The 21129-nt window shown below is 46.0% G+C and overlaps 1 protein-coding gene across 1 annotated transcript in view; it reads right to left on the bottom strand.

The window, feature by feature from the left end:
* Positions 1–821: 821 nt before the first annotated feature.
* The window catches only part of LOC119967495 (cytosolic 5'-nucleotidase 1A-like), a 168858-nt gene continuing 148550 nt past the window's right edge, over positions 822–21129 (bottom strand). The window contains exon 6 of the mRNA XM_038800138.1: positions 822–1183. Coding sequence (XP_038656066.1) covers positions 866–1183 — 318 coding nt within the window. The 3' untranslated portion in view covers positions 822–865. The remainder of the gene's footprint in view (positions 1184–21129) is intronic.

The following is a 21129-nucleotide window of genomic DNA, read 5'->3' as shown; positions in this document are numbered from 1 at the left end:
GTCCAACGCCGCCACATTCGGGCGGGAGCCGTGCTGCTGGCCGGGGGACTTCGGCGAGCCCTGGGGGGACTGATGGGGGTTTGTCAGGGGGGCACTATCTAGCATGTCGGGTCTGCACACGGCCAACGCTTTGTTTTACGGCGCGACAGCTGCAGGTCGTGACATGGACCTGGCCATTCTCCAGCTGTTTTTATCGTGGGAGCCGGGAGTTTTACACGGCGCGCTGCTAGCCCGTCATCGGTTGCAGGTGTTTTTTAGCCCATAGTCTCCCAAATGGAGAATCCAGCCCAATATATTTCCTCATTATTCCATTCATTCTCTCTTTAATCAGCAATACAACTCCGCATTTTCCTTTTTGTCTGTCCAATGCACAGCTCCTTTCTGATCTATAAAGAATATATTTTAAAAATTGAGCTGCCCATTCTTGCCCGACCACCTATGCCAAATGTTTTCTGGCATCGGCAGTGTATTATCAGGGTCAATTAGATTGGTAACAAGATTAATTGGCTCCAGATTATATATTTAAATATAGCAGGTGAGCTGTCAGATTCGGCACCAACTCACCCCTGCATTATGGGGGTGAGCTTGCGGGTGGGTGGGAAAGTGCACCCATTCCATTTTCCATGCCCCTCCTACACAAATTCCACCCTCCAGGTGGACCTACAGTTCAGCCCAAAGTTATGTTAAAAGGTATTGGACATGAAGGGTCAACAAATAATGTTTTCAGTCTCAACTTTTCATTCAGAAAATAGCATTTCAAACCTGCAGATATTTACAATAACAAGTACAGCTCTGAAGTCTGTCAGTAAAGTTTTTTAATTATCATTATCACATACATCTTGCATTGTTCTACATAAGACACTATTTAAACTTCAGTATATTTTAACCTGTGAGGTGCCGAGGTATTGCGAGAACAGAAACAGTTTGAGCTCAGCTGATAATCAAAGAAAATATGAGGTTGCACAATGTCTAAGACGGGTTTTTTTGGTGAACCAGCAAGATAGAGGGTTTCGTTAATCTCCAGGCCATAGTCGCTAATTTTCTTCAAAATTCTTCCTACAGACTTTGTGGTTTCTCTTCCTGTGATTAAGTATGTGCGGATAGGACATTCCAAGCGTTCATTTTTGGCAAAGAACTTTCTCTGGATTTTTCCCAGTGATTCAATAAATCCTTTGATTTGGTTCTGTTTGTGAAACAGGCAAATTACAGCTTCAGAAATAGTTGTTCTGTCACACTGAATACAATTTTTAAAAATTCCTTATTCTTTTATTTCAGCTAATTAGTGCCAACAGCCAATTCAAAAGAAGCAGCTGGCTCAATCTTCTCAATGTCCCAGTTATGCTAAAATCTAAATCTGACAACAGTGTGAAAAAAACTTTATTAACATTTTTACTAGCTTCGCCACTCCATCTTCTTGAAAGAGCCAATTGTACTTACAGACACTTGAGAGAAAACAAATGGCTATATAACGCAATTCCAAAGTTTGGATAATATTTGAAAACAACTTTTGCATTCTGACCACAAGGTTGTAAAGAACAATTTGCTGATTTTGTGCTTGCAGCGGGGAGCTTTTCCTGTCAGGATCACATATCTGAAATTTTATCACAGCACTGCGCATGGCTTTCCACCATTATTTTAAATGGTTGGAGAATCATGCGCATTGCACAGTCGAATTTCCAATCTCTGTTCTGAGGGGTGAGCCACTCGACAAGGAGTGCCTGGTTAGAAAATTACCCCCATGTTGTCAACTGAGCCCTTACAATTCCCACTGCCCTTTTGCCGTGAGTATCCAGTATTCTTTAATCATATATTCTTGTTTCCTTAAAGCTGGAATGCCTCTAGAGTCATGTTTACTTTCATTATTCACACTTTAGAAAATGTTTTGTAAAGGACAGAAATATTGAATCGGGGTTTTTACAATTATTATTTCACCGCTATCATCGACTTTTAATTCCACATTTTCATTGAATTCAAATTTCACCATCTGCCGTGGCGGGATTCAAAATGGTCCCAGAGCATTAACTTGGGTTACTGGTTCCAGCAATAGTACCACTATGCCACTGCCTCCCCTGTTCGTTGTTTAGCACCGAGAGATAAACAAAGAGGTGACCCACGAGCATGAGCTGTATTCATATCTGAATACAATTGAAATACAAAAGCAGTTAGCAAGCTCCTTGCTCAGCTGCAAGTACAGGGAACATGGATTTGCAGAAGATAAAAACATGTAAATTTGCCAAATTAAATCCTTAAATCTTGCCAGAATCATGGGGTGAACTGAAGGGATTAAATTGCTGTTTGTGGTCCAATGTTGTTTATTGTGTTCTTAATTAAAATACCTGTGTATGTAGAAGAAAGGAGCTGTATTTTGTGCAACATCCATTGTGCCATTGTTCAGACTTTTTTCTACCATTAAAAGATGGAAGCCTGGCTTACATAGAAACAAAGAAACATAAAAACTAGGTGCAGAATGTAGCCACTGTAGCCACCTAAAATGGACACTGAACTAAACAAAATGGAGAATCGCTAAGACTGCAGGGAAAAAAAAGCAGTTTAGCCAAGGCAGCAGTCTGCAAAGACTCATTAGCATTTTGCAAGCAGCAAAACTAGTTTCTGGCCAGGTGGAAGATCTCAAACCAAAGGTGATAATAGCAAAACGCTTTACATACTAATGAGGCAGTCCAGATCTAGGCACACACAATGGCAACATTTGGGTTTGAATAAGATGCTTTAAGTGGATGTCCAGACAGAGCGGCACCAGAAGTATCCACTATAGAAACCGCCCCCGCCATCAAGAGAGACCCTCACATTGGAGGAATTCAAAAGATATCGATTGGGAGTGATCCAATCGATACCTGAAGGTAAAGCCCGCCCCGAGAAGGCAAGGACATTGGGGACCCCTATAAAAGATAGACCCCCACCCATGGTCCTGTCTGTTGTTTCGTGCTCCGGCTTTGACCAAGAACTCCAACCTGTATCCTGACTCCAGCCGTTGAGCACCAGCCGCCGAACCGTAAGTGCCAATACGACGCTCGCTACGCGAACCAGGCCCTCTAGACCCCCAGTGACCAGCACGCTCTCTGAAGGTTGCAGACCAAGATCGGAACGAAGGCCTCGCTCCCTGACCTTGCCTGTTCCTGTTTAGTTAAGTATTCTGATTGCTTAGTTTAGTCATAGCTTAGTCCCTTAGCGTGTGCATGCGTATTTATTATAATTGTATAATAAATATTGATCGTTTGGAACTTACTAATCGGTGTATCGTTTTATTACTTTGAACCTGACCTTGGAATATTTGTGAGGTGTCTATACGGCATCTGGAGACTCCTGAGCTGAAAAATACATACATAGAGCCTAGTAGTGTTAAGCACACGGCCTTTAAACGGAGGCGTGTTAATACACTCCAATAAACGCGTTTTACACCCATAGTAAAACGTGCAACATTTAGTGGCGACATCCTGACGGGACACGGTTACAAGTGGTACCCCCACTCCGTCGAGGACCCTGAAATTTGAATTAGAAATCTGGTAAAGAAAAAGGAAAGAAATCACAAATATTCAAGGTGTTCAAAGGAATAAACGTAATTCGGAAGTGTGTTTAGTGCATGCGTACTAACAGGGTTGTAAGGAAAGCCTGAAAGCATTTTTGTTGCGACAAACTTTCGGTAGTTTTGTGAACGGAACATAGCGTAAGCCTTACCCGTTTCGTGAGACATAACCTCAACACCCCCTGTTCTAAATTTAAAGTGAGTCAGAAAAATGGCCATGCAGGCAATGGAACGCCTCATGAACCCAGAACGGTTTGTGGTCGCAGCGACCAGCAGTAGCCGAGTAGGTCAGTGTCCCATGTGGGAGCTGGAACTCCGCAAGTACCTGCAAGGAAAGGGATGGCCCCTTTGGAAAGAGTTTTGTTTGAATGAGGAGACAGGTCCCGGAAGTATAGGACATACTTGGTGGGAGAACCTCTCTCAAATTCACAAGAAAAATATGAGTAAAGCACGTAAGCCGATGGCGATTGTGTCCTGTTTGGCACAATTGCGAGGCACAGAGGAGGTCGTTCAGACGCTCCGGGCAGAATTAGAAGAAAGAAATAGAATGAGTAAAGTGGATGTCAGGGACATCGAAAAGGAAAACATGGATCTCAGAGGGAAGCTGGCAGAGAAAGGTAGAGAGGTAGATGATGCCAAGAGGGCACATCAGTCTTGTCTAGCCCATCTCAGCAGTTCCCAGACCCAGTACGAAAAGGCCTATCAGGACGTGCAACGTGCCGTCCTGATAAGAGAAGAATCAGAGAAGCAGGTAGAGGCTTTGCAGAGGCAATGCTCTGACCTTAAAGCAGCTTTGAGAGCACTCCATGCTGCCACCACAGAACAAAGACAGAGTACTGTAGACCACGCGAAATGCAGGAAGCAGATTGCAGAGCTGCAATCGCTGCTTTCAGTGCAAAATGGGTTTCAAAGCACCTTTGGAACGCAGTTAGATGAGGAGAATGCCCCAGACTGGAAAGAGTTAAGTGAGACAGCGCAGCGTTATGTTCAGGGAACATGTGCGCCAGCAGCGCAGCAGAAAAGACAAGCACCCCAACCCCCCACAGATCAGCTAGTTACCGTTCCAATGAATCCAGTCACCACCCAACGGAAAGCGACCACAGAAGGCGCACCCGATATAACTTACACCACCCCCTTAACTGTAACGCAACTCAGGGACGCGTGTGAGAAGATCACTCCGTTTCTCCCCACCGCAGACCCCCACCAGTTTTTCGCAAAGGTAAAGCAACAGGCTACCATGTACGGCCTGGACGAGAGAGAGCAGGTTAAACTCACAGTTCTGAGTTTAGACCCATCGGTTGTAGCAGCCCTCCCCGACCCACAGAACGTTGGCGGAGGCACCCTAGAGGAAATGCACACCTCCATTTTAGATGCCATAGGGTATAATCGAGGTGACCCCGTAGAAGGACTTAATAAGTGCCGACAGAAGAAAACCGAGCACCCCACAGCATTCGCCGGAAGGCTGTGGATCCATTTTAACGCAGTATTTGGCGATTTAAATAGAGCCCATTTGAACCGTGAAAATATGGTTAAATGGACGCGCACCATAATTTCTCATGCAACAGAAGCAGGACAGAGCGCTTGCAACAGCTATGACCCCTCAGAGGAGGCCCATAATGAGAAGTGGGTCCTGAAAAGATTGTCCCGCGCTTGGGAGCAATCAGTTCAGGGCAGAGGTAAAGTGAAATCCCCAGAAGAGGCTCAGGCTGCAGCAGACATACAGGCAGTGAGAGCGCACCAAAACCCCGCGTGGGTGAATGAAGGAAAGAGCAGCCCTCCACAGAAGTCGCAGGAATGCTACAACTGTGGCCAGTTAGGACATTGGGCTAAGGAATGTAATGGACCCCAGAGATCACAGAGAGGCCAGCAGACAGGCACTCTGAACCGGAATAAAACAAAACCGATCCATAGTATAGGGATCCAGTCAGGACAGACCAATGTGGACGGAACGGACTGACGGTGTTCGGGCTCCCCCACTTGGGTCTGTGACACACTATGGGATCCATCCGGAAGACCGGTAGTCACAGCTAAGTTAAGAGGGAAGCCCATAGAGTTACTTTGGGACACAGGAGGCTCCCGCACCACAATTAACTCCACCACCACGGCACAGGCAGACACGTGGCCGACCACCTCCACCATCACACTTAGCGGGTTCACAGGACACTCGCAGCAGGGACATATCACAGCACCCGTAGCAATCCAGCTAGGGAACATTTCCACCAAACACCCCGTTGTTCTAGTAAATCTTCCCCGGACAGCAGAACACATCCTAGGGATAGATTTTATGAATGCCCATAGCCTGTCGTTCGACCCAGTGAATCAGTGTGTCTGGCGAATGGCAAGATCGGACAGAGCACCCGCCACCCTCACAGTAGGAGACTACGCTAATCGGATTAGCGCAGTAGGAGAATACTCATTTGACTTGACTACACTAAACACGGACAGACAAGTTAAGGCAGTATTAAACAAACATAGGACAGCATTTGCCAGTCACCGGCACGACTGTGGCAGAATGGCTGGACAAATTCACGTTACCGGACCTGACCCCAGACCACAAAAACAATATAGATTTCCCCTAGAAGCAGAGGGAGAAATAGAGAAAGTGATAGGTAGCTTATTGGAGCAAGGTGTGCTTAGAACAGTAGCCTCGACCAATAATGCCCCATTTGGCCAGTGAGAAAGCCCGACGGATCATGGCGTCTGACCATTGATTATCGGGAACTCAATAAAGTAACCCCAGCAGTAGCCCCCACGGTAGCAACAAGTCCCGAGACCATGCTCAAGCAGGGACTCAACTCCAAATATTTCACGGTTTTGGACATTAGCAATGGCTTCTGGTCAATCCCATTGGCAAAGGCGTGCCAGTACAAATTTGCCTTCACTTTTAAAACACAACAGTATACGTGGACATGCCTTCCACAAGGATTCCACAATTCCCCCTCCATTTTCCACCGACAGCTGGCGAATGGTTTAGAAAAATTTTCCCGCCCCGAATGTCTGGTACAGTATGTAGACGACCTACTACTGCAGACAGACACAAAGGCAGAGCACATTATGCTTCTGGCCGAACTCCTGGAACTTTTAACCTCAATTGGCTGTAAAGTTAACCCAAGAAAGGCCCAGATTTTGGAAAACAAAGTGATGTATTTGGGAACAGTCATCACACACGGCAAACGCGAGATCGAATTCAAAAGAATTGATTCGATTGTCAAATTGCCCCTTCCCCAGAATGTTTCAGCCCTCCGGTCGTTCTTAGGACTGGTTGGTTATTGTCGGAACCACATCGACGGATTCGCGACAAAAGCCGCCCCACTCTCAGACCTCCTTAAGAAAGGAGCCCCCTGGGAATGGCTTCCGCAGCATACAGAGGCTGTGGAAGAGTTAAAGAAAGCCCTTAGCGCAGCACCCGCGCTACAAGTCCCAGACCAACTTTCCCCCTATGCAATAGAGGTAGCGAGCACAGATCTGACCCTCTCGGCCGTGTTACTTCAGGAACGGCACGAGCAGCTAAGACCAGTGGCTTATGCCTCCCGACTGTTAGACCCAGTTGAACAAGGATTTTCAGCCTGCGAGAGGCACCTCCTTGCTGTCTTCTGGGCAGTGCAATATTTTTCTTACATTACCGGACTCAACCCCACCACCATTTTGACCGAGCACACCCCCACACAGTTACTCCTAGACGGTCGACTGAAGGACGGTTCAGTTAGCCAGATTAGGGCAGCTAGGTGGACACTACTCTTACAAGGACGGGACATTACAGTAAAACGGACCCGCACACACACATTTTTAGCCGACAACCTCCAATACCCAGGACAGCCCCATGAATGTGAAATTGTAGCCCCCTTACATAACACAGGACCCTTTATAGCGAAGACACCCCCCAGGAAGATAGGGAACCCCAGACAAAGCCCCCAACACACAGACACGTGTGGACCACTACGGATATACGTAGACGGTTCATCCACGGTTTTAGAAGGTGAGCGTATCACAGGATGCAGCATCTATGTCGAGGACGCGCAGGGGCGCGCTCTCGAAGAGATAGCTTTAAAATTACCAGGACACTTAGGCGCGCAGGCAGCAGAGCTCGCGGCCATAGCTTATATAGTGGACCACCCCGATTCTTTCCCCAGCCCAGCGGACATATATTCGGACAGTCTATATGTCTGTAATAGTTTAACAGATTTTCTGCCCCTGTGGAGGACACGAGGTTTTGTCTCCGCAGATGGGAAACCCCTTCCATCAGCCCCTTTACTCCAACACATTTTAGAGAAAGCGAAGGACAGGACCTTCGGCATTATCAAAGTAAGAAGCCACCATAGGTCATCCCCCCTGGGAATGTAAAAGCCGACGCACTGGCTAAGGCAGGTTCCAGGCGAGGACACTTGTGGACACCCCCAGCTAGCGCACCAGCTAGCGCCCCTGTGAGCACAGTTCAAGTCTCACAGACCGATATTAAAGATCTAGTAGAGGCACAAAAGCAGGATGAGGATCTCAGGGAGATTTTCAAAGGCAACTTTGTGCCACAGTATGACAAGTTCACATGAGGGTGTGATCATAAAGGATCATCTTTATGTGGTCCCGCAGCAGGACAGGAATGAAATGATTGCTTTGTTCCATGATGGCCACGGGCATCAAGGGATCGACGCAACCACGAGGCACCTCAGGCAGCTCTGTTGGTGGCCTAACCTAAGGACAGATGTAAGTCACTACATCGAGAATTGCCTTATTTGCGCCCAGAATAACCCGGAGAGGTATCCTAAAAAGGCACAACTTCGGCATACTCGACCAGTTAATGGCCCCTGGACAAACCTCCAGATCGACTTTATAGGACCATTGCCCCCTTGTAGGAATGGCTATAAATACGTTCTGGTGGTCATCGATACCTTTACCAAATGGGTAGAGGCATTCCCCTCTAGAACGAATACAGCTAAGACAGCTGCAAAGATCCTGACCCACCACATCTTCACGAGATGGGGTTTACCCCGAAGCATTGATTCGGACCAGGGATCTCACTTCACAGGACGCGTCATGAAGAACGTCCTGACAATATTTGGCATAAAACAAAATTTTCATATTGCGTATCACCCACAGTCCAGCGGGATTGTAGAGCGCATGAATCGGACCCTAAAATCAACACTTCGAAAAATGGTTCAAGAGAACAACTCCACATGGGATTCAGTGCTCCCATTTGCACTCATGTTCATCATCAATACAGTTTCAACTTCCACAGGATACACACCACACACACTCATGACCGGACGCCCTATGAAAGGTACAGAATTCCTTTTAGGACTGGACATGACTAGCCCCGAAGTGACGGCCCTCACACACGAAAAGACGGTTAAAGACCTGGTTGAGACTGTGAGGTCTGCACAGATTGCAGCCGCAGTTCAGCTAGGGAAACGCCGTAGACAAAGCACAGCATGCTTTAACAAGACCGTACACCCCACAGAATTCCAGGTTGGGCAACAGGTAATGCTATCTGTATACAACCCCAGCAGTTTTTTGGCACCAAAATATTCCGGCCCATACTCAATTTCGGATAAAATTAGCCCCTCAGTTTATAGGATAAAATATCCTAATGGTAAGACCGCGTGGTTCCATATCAACCAGTTAAAGGCATATGGAACACAGGCCAACCATGCACACCATGTCCTGCTAGACGCAGCAGAACACCTCACCCCACCCACTAGAGACACGTTTCCACCATCCCCCTCACAGACCAGTTCTTCATCGGACTCGCCCACGACTCCGCCCACTGACCATGACAGACCACGCCCCGAAACGCCCACAAGCTGCCGCAGCAGAGACAGCGATACAGACACTGACTCTGAGGACAGCCACAGCACACCACACTACAGCCCACATTGCAGCGACAATGACCCCGACTACAGTGACCCCATGGAAGTCACTTACATTAAAAACCCAGACCCACCACCCGACCCCGACGACCCCGACAATACCCATTCACTTTTGGACCCAACACTCTGGCACAGGGACAATTCGTACCGACTTGTCCGCAATGACGAACGTGACCCCCAGTCACACAATTCAAAGATATCATGCCTGATCCACACAAGGGTGTGGGATCCGGGAGAGCAGGACGACACGGTGTCTGAATCCCGATACGGCAACCCCTTTGTGACCCTGTTCACAGAGACAGAGGAAAAGTGAGGTGTCCAGATGATGTAAAATAGGAACCGCTTGAGGGAAGCGATGTCCTTTCTGATGGAACCTGCACGCATGTTTGTTTGTCAGTTTATGTTTGTTTGTTAATATGTTAAGGGTTTGATTGCAGATCTTTTCAGCTGAAAAGATTGTGACCACCTCGCACGCACGTTAGCTTGTCCGCAGATACCTCTGAGAACTTCAGTTGTATCCTCTGGTGAACCGACACGGTTCACGACTTGTTCCCTGTTTTCAGATGAAGGAGCATCTTGGCTCCTCCATTGTTTTTAGGTGCCCCTCTATTCGGCGAATAGAGGCTGCAAACCCACGGTAAACACATTCTTGCCCGTTTACTCCAGGTTACTCAGGCAGTGGACAAACGGCACTGAGGACCCGCCCTGTCTGAGAACCCACTTTGGTCAGCCAAGCTCGGGTATGGCACAGCACGCCCTACCCGGGGATCCCATTCAAATCGTACCCGTAGCGGCCCATACGCAACCCATTCGACCTTTTCTTTCAAATTTGTTTTCATTTTTCGTTAGGCAGCCCTTAGGCCGCCATCCCACATGCTATTTACATCCAGGAACATTCAGATGGTAAATGAGCAAAGCCTGCAAGACGGCTCGCAGGAGGAGAGTTGTTAGGTGTATTGTGTTCATTAAATTCGCTTTTGAAAAAAAAAATGAGGGGAGTCACAGGGTGTGACTTGGCCAGTCATTTTTAATGGGTCAATTGGAATTGAAAGACAGATACACTAACAAGTACGGATATTAAGCTGTATTGACAGATACTGTGCTTGATCCCATAGCTTTCGAAGGACGAAACAGGGATCACAGCAAGGATCGGCCATACAGGAGGAAGAAAAAGGAGAACGAAGAGAAGATGATGGAAGCCTACTTATTGCTCTTAAATGTTGTATTTGTTTATGTCAAAGCAAGACACGTTTCCCCCACAACCCCCGCCGTAAATGTTTCACTCACAGCAACTCCCCCGTGCTCAGCTCTGATCAGTGAGGTTCAGACCTGGTGCACAAAATTTATGACATGGTACTCCATGTCATACGTGATTGAATCACTGCTAGTGATTGCAATCCTCGTCATACTCGTACAGACCCTCAGGTTGAGGAAGTGGAAGAGGAGAGCCTCCCGTTCCTGCCCCTCAACCGTCTATGGAGTTCGATCTCCTATTTTTCGGTTTCATCAATCCCCTTTACCCCATGATGAATAAAGCACTGTGAATAAAAAATAAAATATACCCATGTATTATATTGTCCTGAACTCGACTGCCGAGTCAGGAAATGTTATGTGATGTGGTATGAATGGATGAGGTTTAGTCTGTAATGAAATGTTTAAGGTAAGATAAGGATAGTTGTGATAGGTAGAGGTTCCCGGTTTTTGGTAATGCATGTCCCCTTTGACATAGCGCCAAGTAGAGATGCCAGGTAAAAATTTTTCTTCCCATAGTTTAAGGACAGAGTAGACGCTCAGGAGCTTGCCGAGGTCAGGGAACACAAAGAAGGCACCCCAGAAGCACTCGAAGCAACGTGCATAGGTGATCTTTCACAATATTTTGATTGTGAGGATCACAAGGAGGGAATGTAGCCACTGTAGCCACCTAAAATGGACACTGAACTAAACAAAATGGAGAATCGCTAAGACTGCAGGGAAAAAAAAGCAGTTTAGCCAAGGCAGCAGTCTGTAAAGACTCATTAGCATTTTGCAAGCAGCAAAACTAGTTTCTGGCCAGGTGGAAGATCTCAAACCAAAGGTGATAATAGCAAAACGCTTTACATACTAATGAGGCAGTCCAGATCTAGGCACACACAATGGCAACATTTGGGTTTGAATAAGATGCTTTAAGTGGATGTCCAGACAGAGCGGCACCAGAAGTATCCACTATAGAAACCGCCCCCGCCATCAAGAGAGACCCTCACATTGGAGGAATTCAAAAGATATCGATTGGGAGTGATCCAATCGATACCTGAAGGTAAAGCCCGCCCCGAGAAGGCAAGGACATTGGGGACCCCTATAAAAGATAGACCCCCACCCATGGTCCTGTCTGTTGTTTCGTGCTCCGGCTTTGACCAAGAACTCCAACCTGTATCCTGACTCCAGCCGTTGAGCACCAGCCGCCGAACCGTAAGTGCCAATACGACGCTCGCTATGCGAACCAGGCCCTCTAGACCCCCAGTGACCAGCACGCTCTCTGAAGGTTGCAGACCAAGATCGGAACAAAGGCCTCGCTCCCTGACCTTGCCTGTTCCTGTTTAGTTAAGTATTCTGATTGCTTAGTTTAGTCATAGCTTAGTCCCTTAGCGTGTGCATGCGTATTTATTATAATTGTATAATAAATATTGATCGTTTGGAACTTACTAATCGGTGTATCGTTTTATTACTTTGAACCTGACCTTGGAATATTTGTGAGGTGTCTATACGGCATCTGGCGACTCCTGAGCTGAAAAATACATACATAGAGCCTAGTAGTGTTAAGCACACGGCCTTTAAACGGAGGCGTGTTAATACACTCCAATAAACGCGTTTTACACCCATAGTAAAACGTGCAACAAGGAGTAGGCCATTCCACCCTTTGAACTTGCACCACCATTCAATATGATCATGGCTGATCATGCAAATTCAGTATCCCACTCCAGCTTTCTCTCCATATCCCTTGATCCCTTTAGCTATAAGGGCCACGTCCAACACCCTCTTGAATATATTCAACAAACTGGCCCAAATAGCTTTCTGTGATAGAGAATTCCACAAGTTCACAACCTCTCTGAGAGAAGACGTTCTTCTTCATCTCAGTCCTGAATGGCTTATCCTTTATTCTTAGGCTGTGACCCCTGGTTCTGGATGGCCCCAACATCGGAAACATTCTTCTAGCCTTTCCAGTCCCAGCAGGATTTTATATGTTTCGATGAGATCCCTTCTCATTCTTCTAAAGTCCAGTGCGTACGAGCCCAGTCAATCCAGTCTTTCTACAAATGTCAGTCCTGCCATCCCAGAAATTAGTCTGATGAATGTTTGTTGGGCACCCTCAATAGCAAGAATGTCCTTCCTCAAACTAGGAGACCAAAACTGCACACAATACTGAAGGTGTGGCCTCACAAAGACCCTGCTTAATAGCAAAACCTCTGGCTATGAAGGCCAGCATGCCATTAGCTTTCCTCACCGTCTCCTGTACCTGCAGACCAACCATCAGTGACTGTTCCATCATGACACCCAGGTCTCGTTGCACTTCCCCTTTTCCTAAACTGCCACCATTCAGATAATAATCTGCCTTCCTGTTTTTTGCCACCAAAGTGGATAACCTCACATTTACTCACATTTTATTGCATTTGCAAGGTATTTGTCCAATCAGCCAGCCTATCAAAGTCACCCTGCAGCCTCTTTGCATCCTCCTCACAGCACACACTGCCACCCAGCTTAGTGTCGTCTGCAAATTTGGTGATATTGCATGCAATTCCTTCGTTCAAATCATCGTGTATATTGAGAACTGCTGGGGTCCCAGCACTTAACCCCGAGGTATCCCACTAGTCACTGCCTGGTACTTTGAAAAGTACCCGTTTATTCCCACTCTCTGCTTCCTGTCTACCAACCAGGGGCGGGATTCTGCGAAAACCGGCTGGGCGGGCAACTCCGGCGCGAAGGAGTGGCGTCAACCACTCCGGCGTTGGGCCGCCCCCGAAGGAATCCTCCGCACCTTCAGGGGCTAGGCTGGCGCCGGAGTGGTTTGCGCCATACCGGCCGGCGCGGAAGGGGCTTGGCACCATGCCAACCGGCGCGGAAGGGCCTCCGCTGGCCTTTCGAGTTGGCGCATGCACGGGAGCACCAGTGTGTGCTGGCGTCATCCCAGTGCATGCGCGGGGGGGGGGGGGGGGGGGGGTTCATCTCCACATCAGCCATCACGGACTGTTACAGCAGCCAACGTGGAAGAATAGAGTTCCCCCATGGCACAGGTCCGCCCGCAGATCGGTGGACCCCAATCGCGCGCCAGGCCACCGTGGGGGCACCTCCCTGGGCCAGATCCCCCCCCCCCCCCCCCCCCCCGTGCCGCCCTGAGGCAGGTACAGCCAGGTCCCACCGGCAAATACCTGTCGTAATTTACACCGGTGGGTCTGGCCGAAAATGGGCGGCCACTCAGCCCATCGCGGGCCGGAGAGTCGCCGTGGGGGCCGCTGCCAGCGGCCACCGACCGGTGCGGCGCGATTCCCGTGCCCGCCAACACTCCGGTGCCGGAGAATTTGGCAGCCAGCGAGGGCCGGATTCATGCCGCCCCCGGCGACACTCTGACCCGCCCCAGTTCTCTAACAACGTCAATACATTACCCCCAATACCATAAGCTTTAATATTGCTCACTGATATCTTGTGTGGGACCTTGTCAAAAGCCTTTTGAAAGTCTAGATACACAAATCCACTGGTTCACCCTTGTCTACTCTACTGGTCACATCCTCAAAAAATTCCAGAAGATTTGTCAAACATGATTTCCCTTCAGTAAATACACGCTGACTTGCGCCAATACTGTCCCCGCTTTTCAAATGTTCAGTTATTCCATCATTAATAATTGACTCCAGCATTTTCTCCACCACCGATTTCAGACTAACCAGTCTATAAAACCCGTTTTCTCTCTCCCTTCTTTTTTAAAAAGTGGGGTTACATCAGCTATCCTCCAGAGACTATAAAATGCTGGAAAATGATCACCAATGCGTCCACTATTTCTCGGGCCAATTGCTTAAGTACTCTGGGATGCAAAGCATCAGGTCCCAGGGATTTATTGGGTTTTAATCCCATCAATTTCCCCAATACGATTTCCTGACTAATCCGGATTTCCTTCAGTTCCTCTTTCATGCTGGACCCTCTGTCCCCTAGTATTTACGGAAGATTATTTGTGTCCTCCTTAGTGAAGAGAGATCCAAAGTCTTTGTTCAACTGGTCTGCCACCTCTTTATTGCCCATGGTGAATTCACCGGATTATAACTGTAAGGGACCTACATTTGTCTTCACCAGTTTCTTTCTCTTCTCATATCTATAGTAGCCTTTGTAATCAGTTTTTATGTGTTTTGCAAGTTTATCTCGTATTCTATTTTCCCCTTCTGAATTAAACCCTTTGTCCTCTGCTGCTGAATTTTACATTTCTCCCAGTCCTCAGGCTTGCTGCTTTTTCTGGCCAATTTATATGCCTCCTCTTTAGTTTAACACTATCTCTGATTTCTCTTTTTAGCCTTGGGTTGAGCCACCTTCCCCGTCTTGCTCTTGTGCCAGACAGGGATGTACAACTGTCTCCTGTGGTACATATCCTGACACACCACGATAGCCCATATTAACAGGAGAACAATTGTTTACAGAACAAGCAAACAGAGGACACTGGGTACGTACGCTGGGGTCAAGTACTGTTCCTTCACCCTCAGGTATGAAAACAACTTCTGCTCATGGGCCACTTCTTTGTTTCCTTCTCGCTGCCAAACAACAAACTGGGGAGGCAGTGGCTTCGTGGTATTGCTGCTGGACTAGTAATCCAGAGACCCAGGGTAATGCTCTGGGAAGCTGGGTTTGAATCCCACCAGGACAGAAGTGGAAATTTGAATTCAATTAAAATCTGGAATTAAAAGTCTAATCATGAAACCATTGTTGTAAAAACCCATCTGGTCCCTTGGGAAGGAAATCTATCATCCTTATCCGGTCTGGCTCCAGATCCACAGCAATGTGGGGCGGAATTCTCCGCTCCCCACGCCGGGTGGGAGAATCGCGGGAGGGCCGGGTGACTCACGACATGCCGCCCTGGCACCCCCAGCGATTCTCCCACCCCCCGTTCGCAGAATCGCCTTTCGCTGTTTTTCACAGCGACCGGCAATTCTCCGGCCCGGATGGGCCGAGCGGCCTGACGTTCCCGACCTGTTAACGCCGGCGGCAACCACACCTGTTCGCTGCCGTCGTGAACATGGCGCCAAATCTTCGTTTGTGGCTTGTGGGGGGGCGGAGATGGGAGTGAGCACCACGGCCGTGCTCGGGAGGGGACTGGCCAGCGATCGGTGCCCACCGATCGTCGGGCCGGCGACTCCAAGTGACGCACTCTTTCCCCTCCACCGCCCCACAAGATCAAGCCGCCACGTCTTGCGGGGCAGCGGAGGGGAAGACAGCAACTGCGCATGCGCGGGTTGGAGCCGGCAGCCGTCGTGACGTCAGCCGCGCATGCGCGGGTTGGAGCTGGCCAACCAGCGAATGCGTGGTTGATGTCACTTAGGCGCCGCCGTCGCGTCATTCTCGGCGCGCCGCCTTGACGCAAGCGTCAAGGTCCGGCGGCCGAGATTTACGGAGTGCCACTCCTAGCCCCCTGGGGGGAGGGGGGTGAATAAGGTGCGAGGAGCGGCCTCCGAGGCCGTCGTGAAACTCGGCCGAGTTCACGACGGCCTTCCCGATGCCGCGCGGGAGCGGAGAATTCCGCCCGTGGTAGACTCTGAAATGCCCTCAGGAATGGGAAATAAATGCTGACCCAGCCACCAACATGCCCATATCCCAAGAACCAATTAAAAAAAAATACACTACATGGATGACGTCTGCATAGTGCTTCACAATTAATGAATTACTTTTGAAGTCACCGTGGTAAGCTAAAGGGGACAACAAATTCATAACATCAAACAAAGGAATACTTCCTTGAAAAACAGCAAGCCATAAGAAATCTACAGAAAGTATTCATTAAAACTAATTAGTTTACCCAAACAGAAAGCCGTTATTTTCTTTTTGTAAATGAGTGGGACTGATCCCCACCCTTGAACATCCCAATCATCCAATCGATATGCTCCTGTTGATAACCAATCCGCTGGCTCATTTCAAATGGCCATTAGGGGCCTGCGCAATATAAGGACATGAATGCTGCTCTAGTTATTTATTTAGCCCCAGAAGACCTTAAGCACGTGAACACTCCAGGGGGGCTACGATAGAACATAGAACATAGAACAGTACAGCACAGAACAGGCCCTTCGGCCCTCGATGTTGTGCCGAGCAATGATCACCCTACTCAAACCCACGTATCCACCCTATACCCGTTACCCAACAACCCCCCCCAACCTTACTTTTAGGACATTACGGGCAATTTAGCATGGCCAATCCACCTAACCCGCACATCTTTGGACTGTGGGAGGAAACCGGAGTACCCGGAGGAAACACACGCACACACGGGGAGGACGTGCAGACTCCGCACAGACAGTGACCCAGCCGGGAACCGAACCTGGGGATGTATCATTGATTCCCAGAACCACATTTTGATTTAAAGTTTTTTAAGTTTCCTTTTGTAGTTTTGCTCTTCAGTTAGATTGCCATTTTAAGGGGTTATTCCTTTTATCAGTTCAGTTAACTTTTTGTTCATTTGTCCCCTTTTGGTTAATTGATTTACTCTAAAGAGGATAAGCATGCATTTGTTCGATAACTGACACTTCGGAGAATGTTGCAGCAAAGCAGCAACATAAGTGCCCAACAAGGTTATTGTATTGCTAGGTTAACCCAAGTGCAGGCTTTAATGGCTGACACGTGGAAACCATCACAGGCAGTGGCGAACTGGCCAGGGTGTCAGCTTGCCCGATGGCAAATGGGCCCCTGATGAAGTGGGCCCCCTATATCAAATAAAAATGCAATAAAGAAACAAACACAGACAACTGTTTTAGTAATAAAAAGGAATAAGAAAAAAAAGAGAACAGGACACAAATAAGCAGTACATGAAAAGGAATGAAGCTGGGGAGGTAGTGGCAGGATGTGGAATAGGGGGGCCCGGGTCGGGCATAATTAAGGAAATTCCATGTTTTCAGCAAGAGTGTGTGAATTTAAAGATAAAGTTACAATTCGTGATTTGAGATGGTCGGCAACTTCAAAGGATATCAAGCAGTAGTCTTGGTTCAGCCGGTACATCGGTCCGGGGCCCGGAGAGCCAAGAAGGGGCCCGTGAATCTCTGAAGGGGCCCGTGAATCTCTGAAGGGTCCTTAAAAATTATAATTAATTAGATAAATAAATCTCCAACTTCTTTTCTGAGATTTGTATTCTAACTTAATAAAATATAATTGTTTTTAGAAAGAGCAATACCAAATAAAAATGCAATACAGAAACAAACAAATAATCACTCAGTGTATGAAGGAACGAAGCAGTGTTAAACTGATGTGAAAAGGAGTGGGGGGGGGGGGTTCACCCGGGTCGGACATAGTTGGAAATCCACGTTTCAGCAAGAGTGTGTAAATTTAAAGATAAAGTTACAGTTCGTGATTTGAGATGGTCGGCAACTTGAAAGGATATCAAGCAGTACATAGGGTCGTGAGGTCACCGAAAAGGAGAAGCGGTACCTTTGACCGTGAAACATGAGGTCAAAGATATTGAAGTGATAAGCCATGATCGGTAAACTCAAAGGGTTGTGACTTGTAACACTACACTGGTAGCAAACTGGACATGTTAACTTTGGTCGTGGGACCATTCTTAATGTCTTACTATAGTCGGACCAAACTTCTAAGTTTCAACAGTTGTTTCAGTTGCTTGCTGGTGTGAACACTGGACAGTGTACTGTCTCCTCTTCTGAAGCTGCATAGGCCACAGTAGTATTGACTAATGAACATAGCCTATTGAAGTGTAAGTAAGTTATTTTATATTTTTTATCAAGTAGGGGTTTATCTGGCGTTCCTTCAAGTTATTCTTGCAATCATCAATATTAATTTTTCCCAATGTGGGCTATTTTTAATTAAGTTTTTATTTCAGGAATATTACCCCTACAGCATGGAAAAGAAAAAGCATAAATCTGAGTCACTAAAACGCAAAGAACAAAAAGAAGCAGAAAGGAAGGAATCAGCCAAGCAATGCAGGCCGATTACAGAGTTTATAATACCACAAGCACAATCCACATCAATATCCAGTTCTGCAACAAATAATCAGGAAGCAAGAAACAATGCTCATGGTGATGATGCAATGACATGCGAGTTACAAGAACAGAGAAGAGCTACTTTGAATGTAGAGATAAATACAGGTGCATCCATTACTAATCAACCCAGGACCAATATTTCTTCTGGCTAACTTGTTCCGGTATCTGTACTGCCTGTAGCTGCAACATCTGAACACATAGCTTCAACTAGTGACAGGGAATCAGATATTCCTTCAAGCATAAATGACTTGGTCATTTATATAAGCATCATAAAGAAGTTAGGCAAGCAAGCACTTCCTTTTCGAGGTCACAGAAATGAATCGGCCTACACTCTAGATAATGAGGTTCTGAATCATGGCAATTTTTTTAGCTACATTGCAGTTGATGGCAAAATATGACCCCATTATGGCAGCTCACGTTTCTGCAGTGCAAAACAAGTCTAAACAAAGAATCAAATGATTAGAGCAACAAGGAAAGGCTCAAAGTAAAGGCCGTGGTGGACTTGTTACATACCTGAGTAAAACAACTATAAACATGTTAATCAAAATTATGAAGAATATGATACAAGAAAGAATTAGTCATGAAGTTTCTCAAGCAAAATATTATTCTATTCAGGTTGATTCAACACAAGATAATTCATCCATCGATCAGTTTAGCATTATTATTTGGTATGTGCTTAAAGGTATTATCTGTGAGCGACTACTTTCAGTTGTGCCAAGTAATGATGGTACAGGCCAGGGACTTTTTGACCTATTGATTGAAACATTACAGCACCTTAAAATTGACCCCCAAAATGTTTATCTGATAGCACAGATGGCGCTGCAAGCTACCATGGCCAGTATAATGGTTTACAAAGTAAAATTGCCGATGTGGCTGATCAACATGTTCATATATGATGCTATGCCCATGTCTTGAATTTGGTGATAACTGAAACAACAAAATGTTGTGTGCCTGCAGTTTCTTTTTTCAATTTGCTCCAGAATATAGCAACTTTTGTGAAAGCATCATAGAAGAGAATGGCTGTATGGATAGAAGTTGTTGGAAAACATCTAGGACAAGAAAAAATGAAACGATTAAAGCTAATTGGTGAGACCAGATGGTCAGGAAAATCCAATGCAGCAACAACTATATTTGGACGTTTTGATGATGCCGCTGTCAGTACTTTCGTAAATCTATTGACATGCTTATCAATGATACAAGATTCAGAAAAGTTTGATGCAAAAACAAAACATGAAGCAAATGTTTTACTTCAAAGTCTTCTAAAGTTTGAAACCATATTGATAGCATTTACTTACTTGTATATATTTGAAACTACAACCCCGTTATCAAGTTATCTACAGACAAGTGTTTTAGATATGTTTACTGCATGGAGTTTGGTAGATTCAGCTACAACAAAGTTGAAGGAACAGACAAGAACATTTGATAACGTTCACAGCAAGGCTTTGGGATTTGTATATAAATGTAATGACAGGATTTCACAGATGAATATGGATGAAAATCAAACATTGGAAATTGCTGCATTGGAAACAGCATTGCCAGTTAAGAGGCAGAGGAAGAAGAAAAGAATGGAAGATGAGCTTATTGATGATGAAAGAAATTCCTCAGATTCTCTAGCTGATTTTTGAGTAAATGTGTTTAACCTAATAATGGATCGCATTGTCCAGTCACTAGAATCACGCTTTGTACAACACAAACAGTTGTATAAAGATTTGTCCTGCTTGGACCCAGCAAAGTTTAAAACTATTGCAGAGAAGGGCCTTAAAGATGAAGCATTGGAAGGTATTATTAAGCTGTTTCCACAAATCAGCAAAGATCAAGTAATATTGGAATTGTTTTCTTTTGCTTCAAACTTTGATGTATTAAAGCTATTGCTTAATGATGGTGAGAATATGGATTCCAGTTGCAATAATTGTAAAATTTGCAGCACTTGCCCATCGTGTGTACTAAAAATTCTGGCATCCAACAGACTTCATGCCAAGGCATATGATAACCTTTATGAACTTTATAAAGTCATCTGCACACTATCAGTTACTCAAGTCCAATGTGAGAGGACATTTTCAAAGCTAAAGATCATAAAGACAAGGTTAAGAAATTCGCTTCCTGAGGAGAATTTGGAATCATACATGTTGCTATCCATTGAAAAGGAATTGTTAGATGAATTGGATGTAGAAGCAATTATTGGCAGATTCGCACAATCATCTAGCGAACACAAACAATTGCTCTTAATATAGTGGACTGTATGCAATGCTCTATTGTGCTTTTGAACTATCTGTTAATGTGTATATTGTGCAGTAAACTATTTAAAAATATCAACCAATTACTTAAAATTATAACATTCTGTATTTACATTTGGTATCTACTGCCAGTAATATGTACAGTACATGTACACTGTAATTACTAAGAAATACACATTTTTTCCACAAATATTTTAATTGTACACTTTTTTCCATATGTATTTTTTGAAAATTTTATTTATTCATTATGAAAATTAAATGATAGCATTGTAGTTGTGGGTGGGCCCCCTTTGTCT

Source organism: Scyliorhinus canicula, chromosome 6 (genome assembly GCF_902713615.1).
Source record: "Scyliorhinus canicula chromosome 6, sScyCan1.1, whole genome shotgun sequence".
Lineage (NCBI taxonomy): Eukaryota > Metazoa > Chordata > Chondrichthyes > Carcharhiniformes > Scyliorhinidae > Scyliorhinus > Scyliorhinus canicula.
The sequence above is the reverse complement of the archived record's forward strand: the minus strand, read 5'-3'. Positions and strand labels throughout refer to the sequence as shown.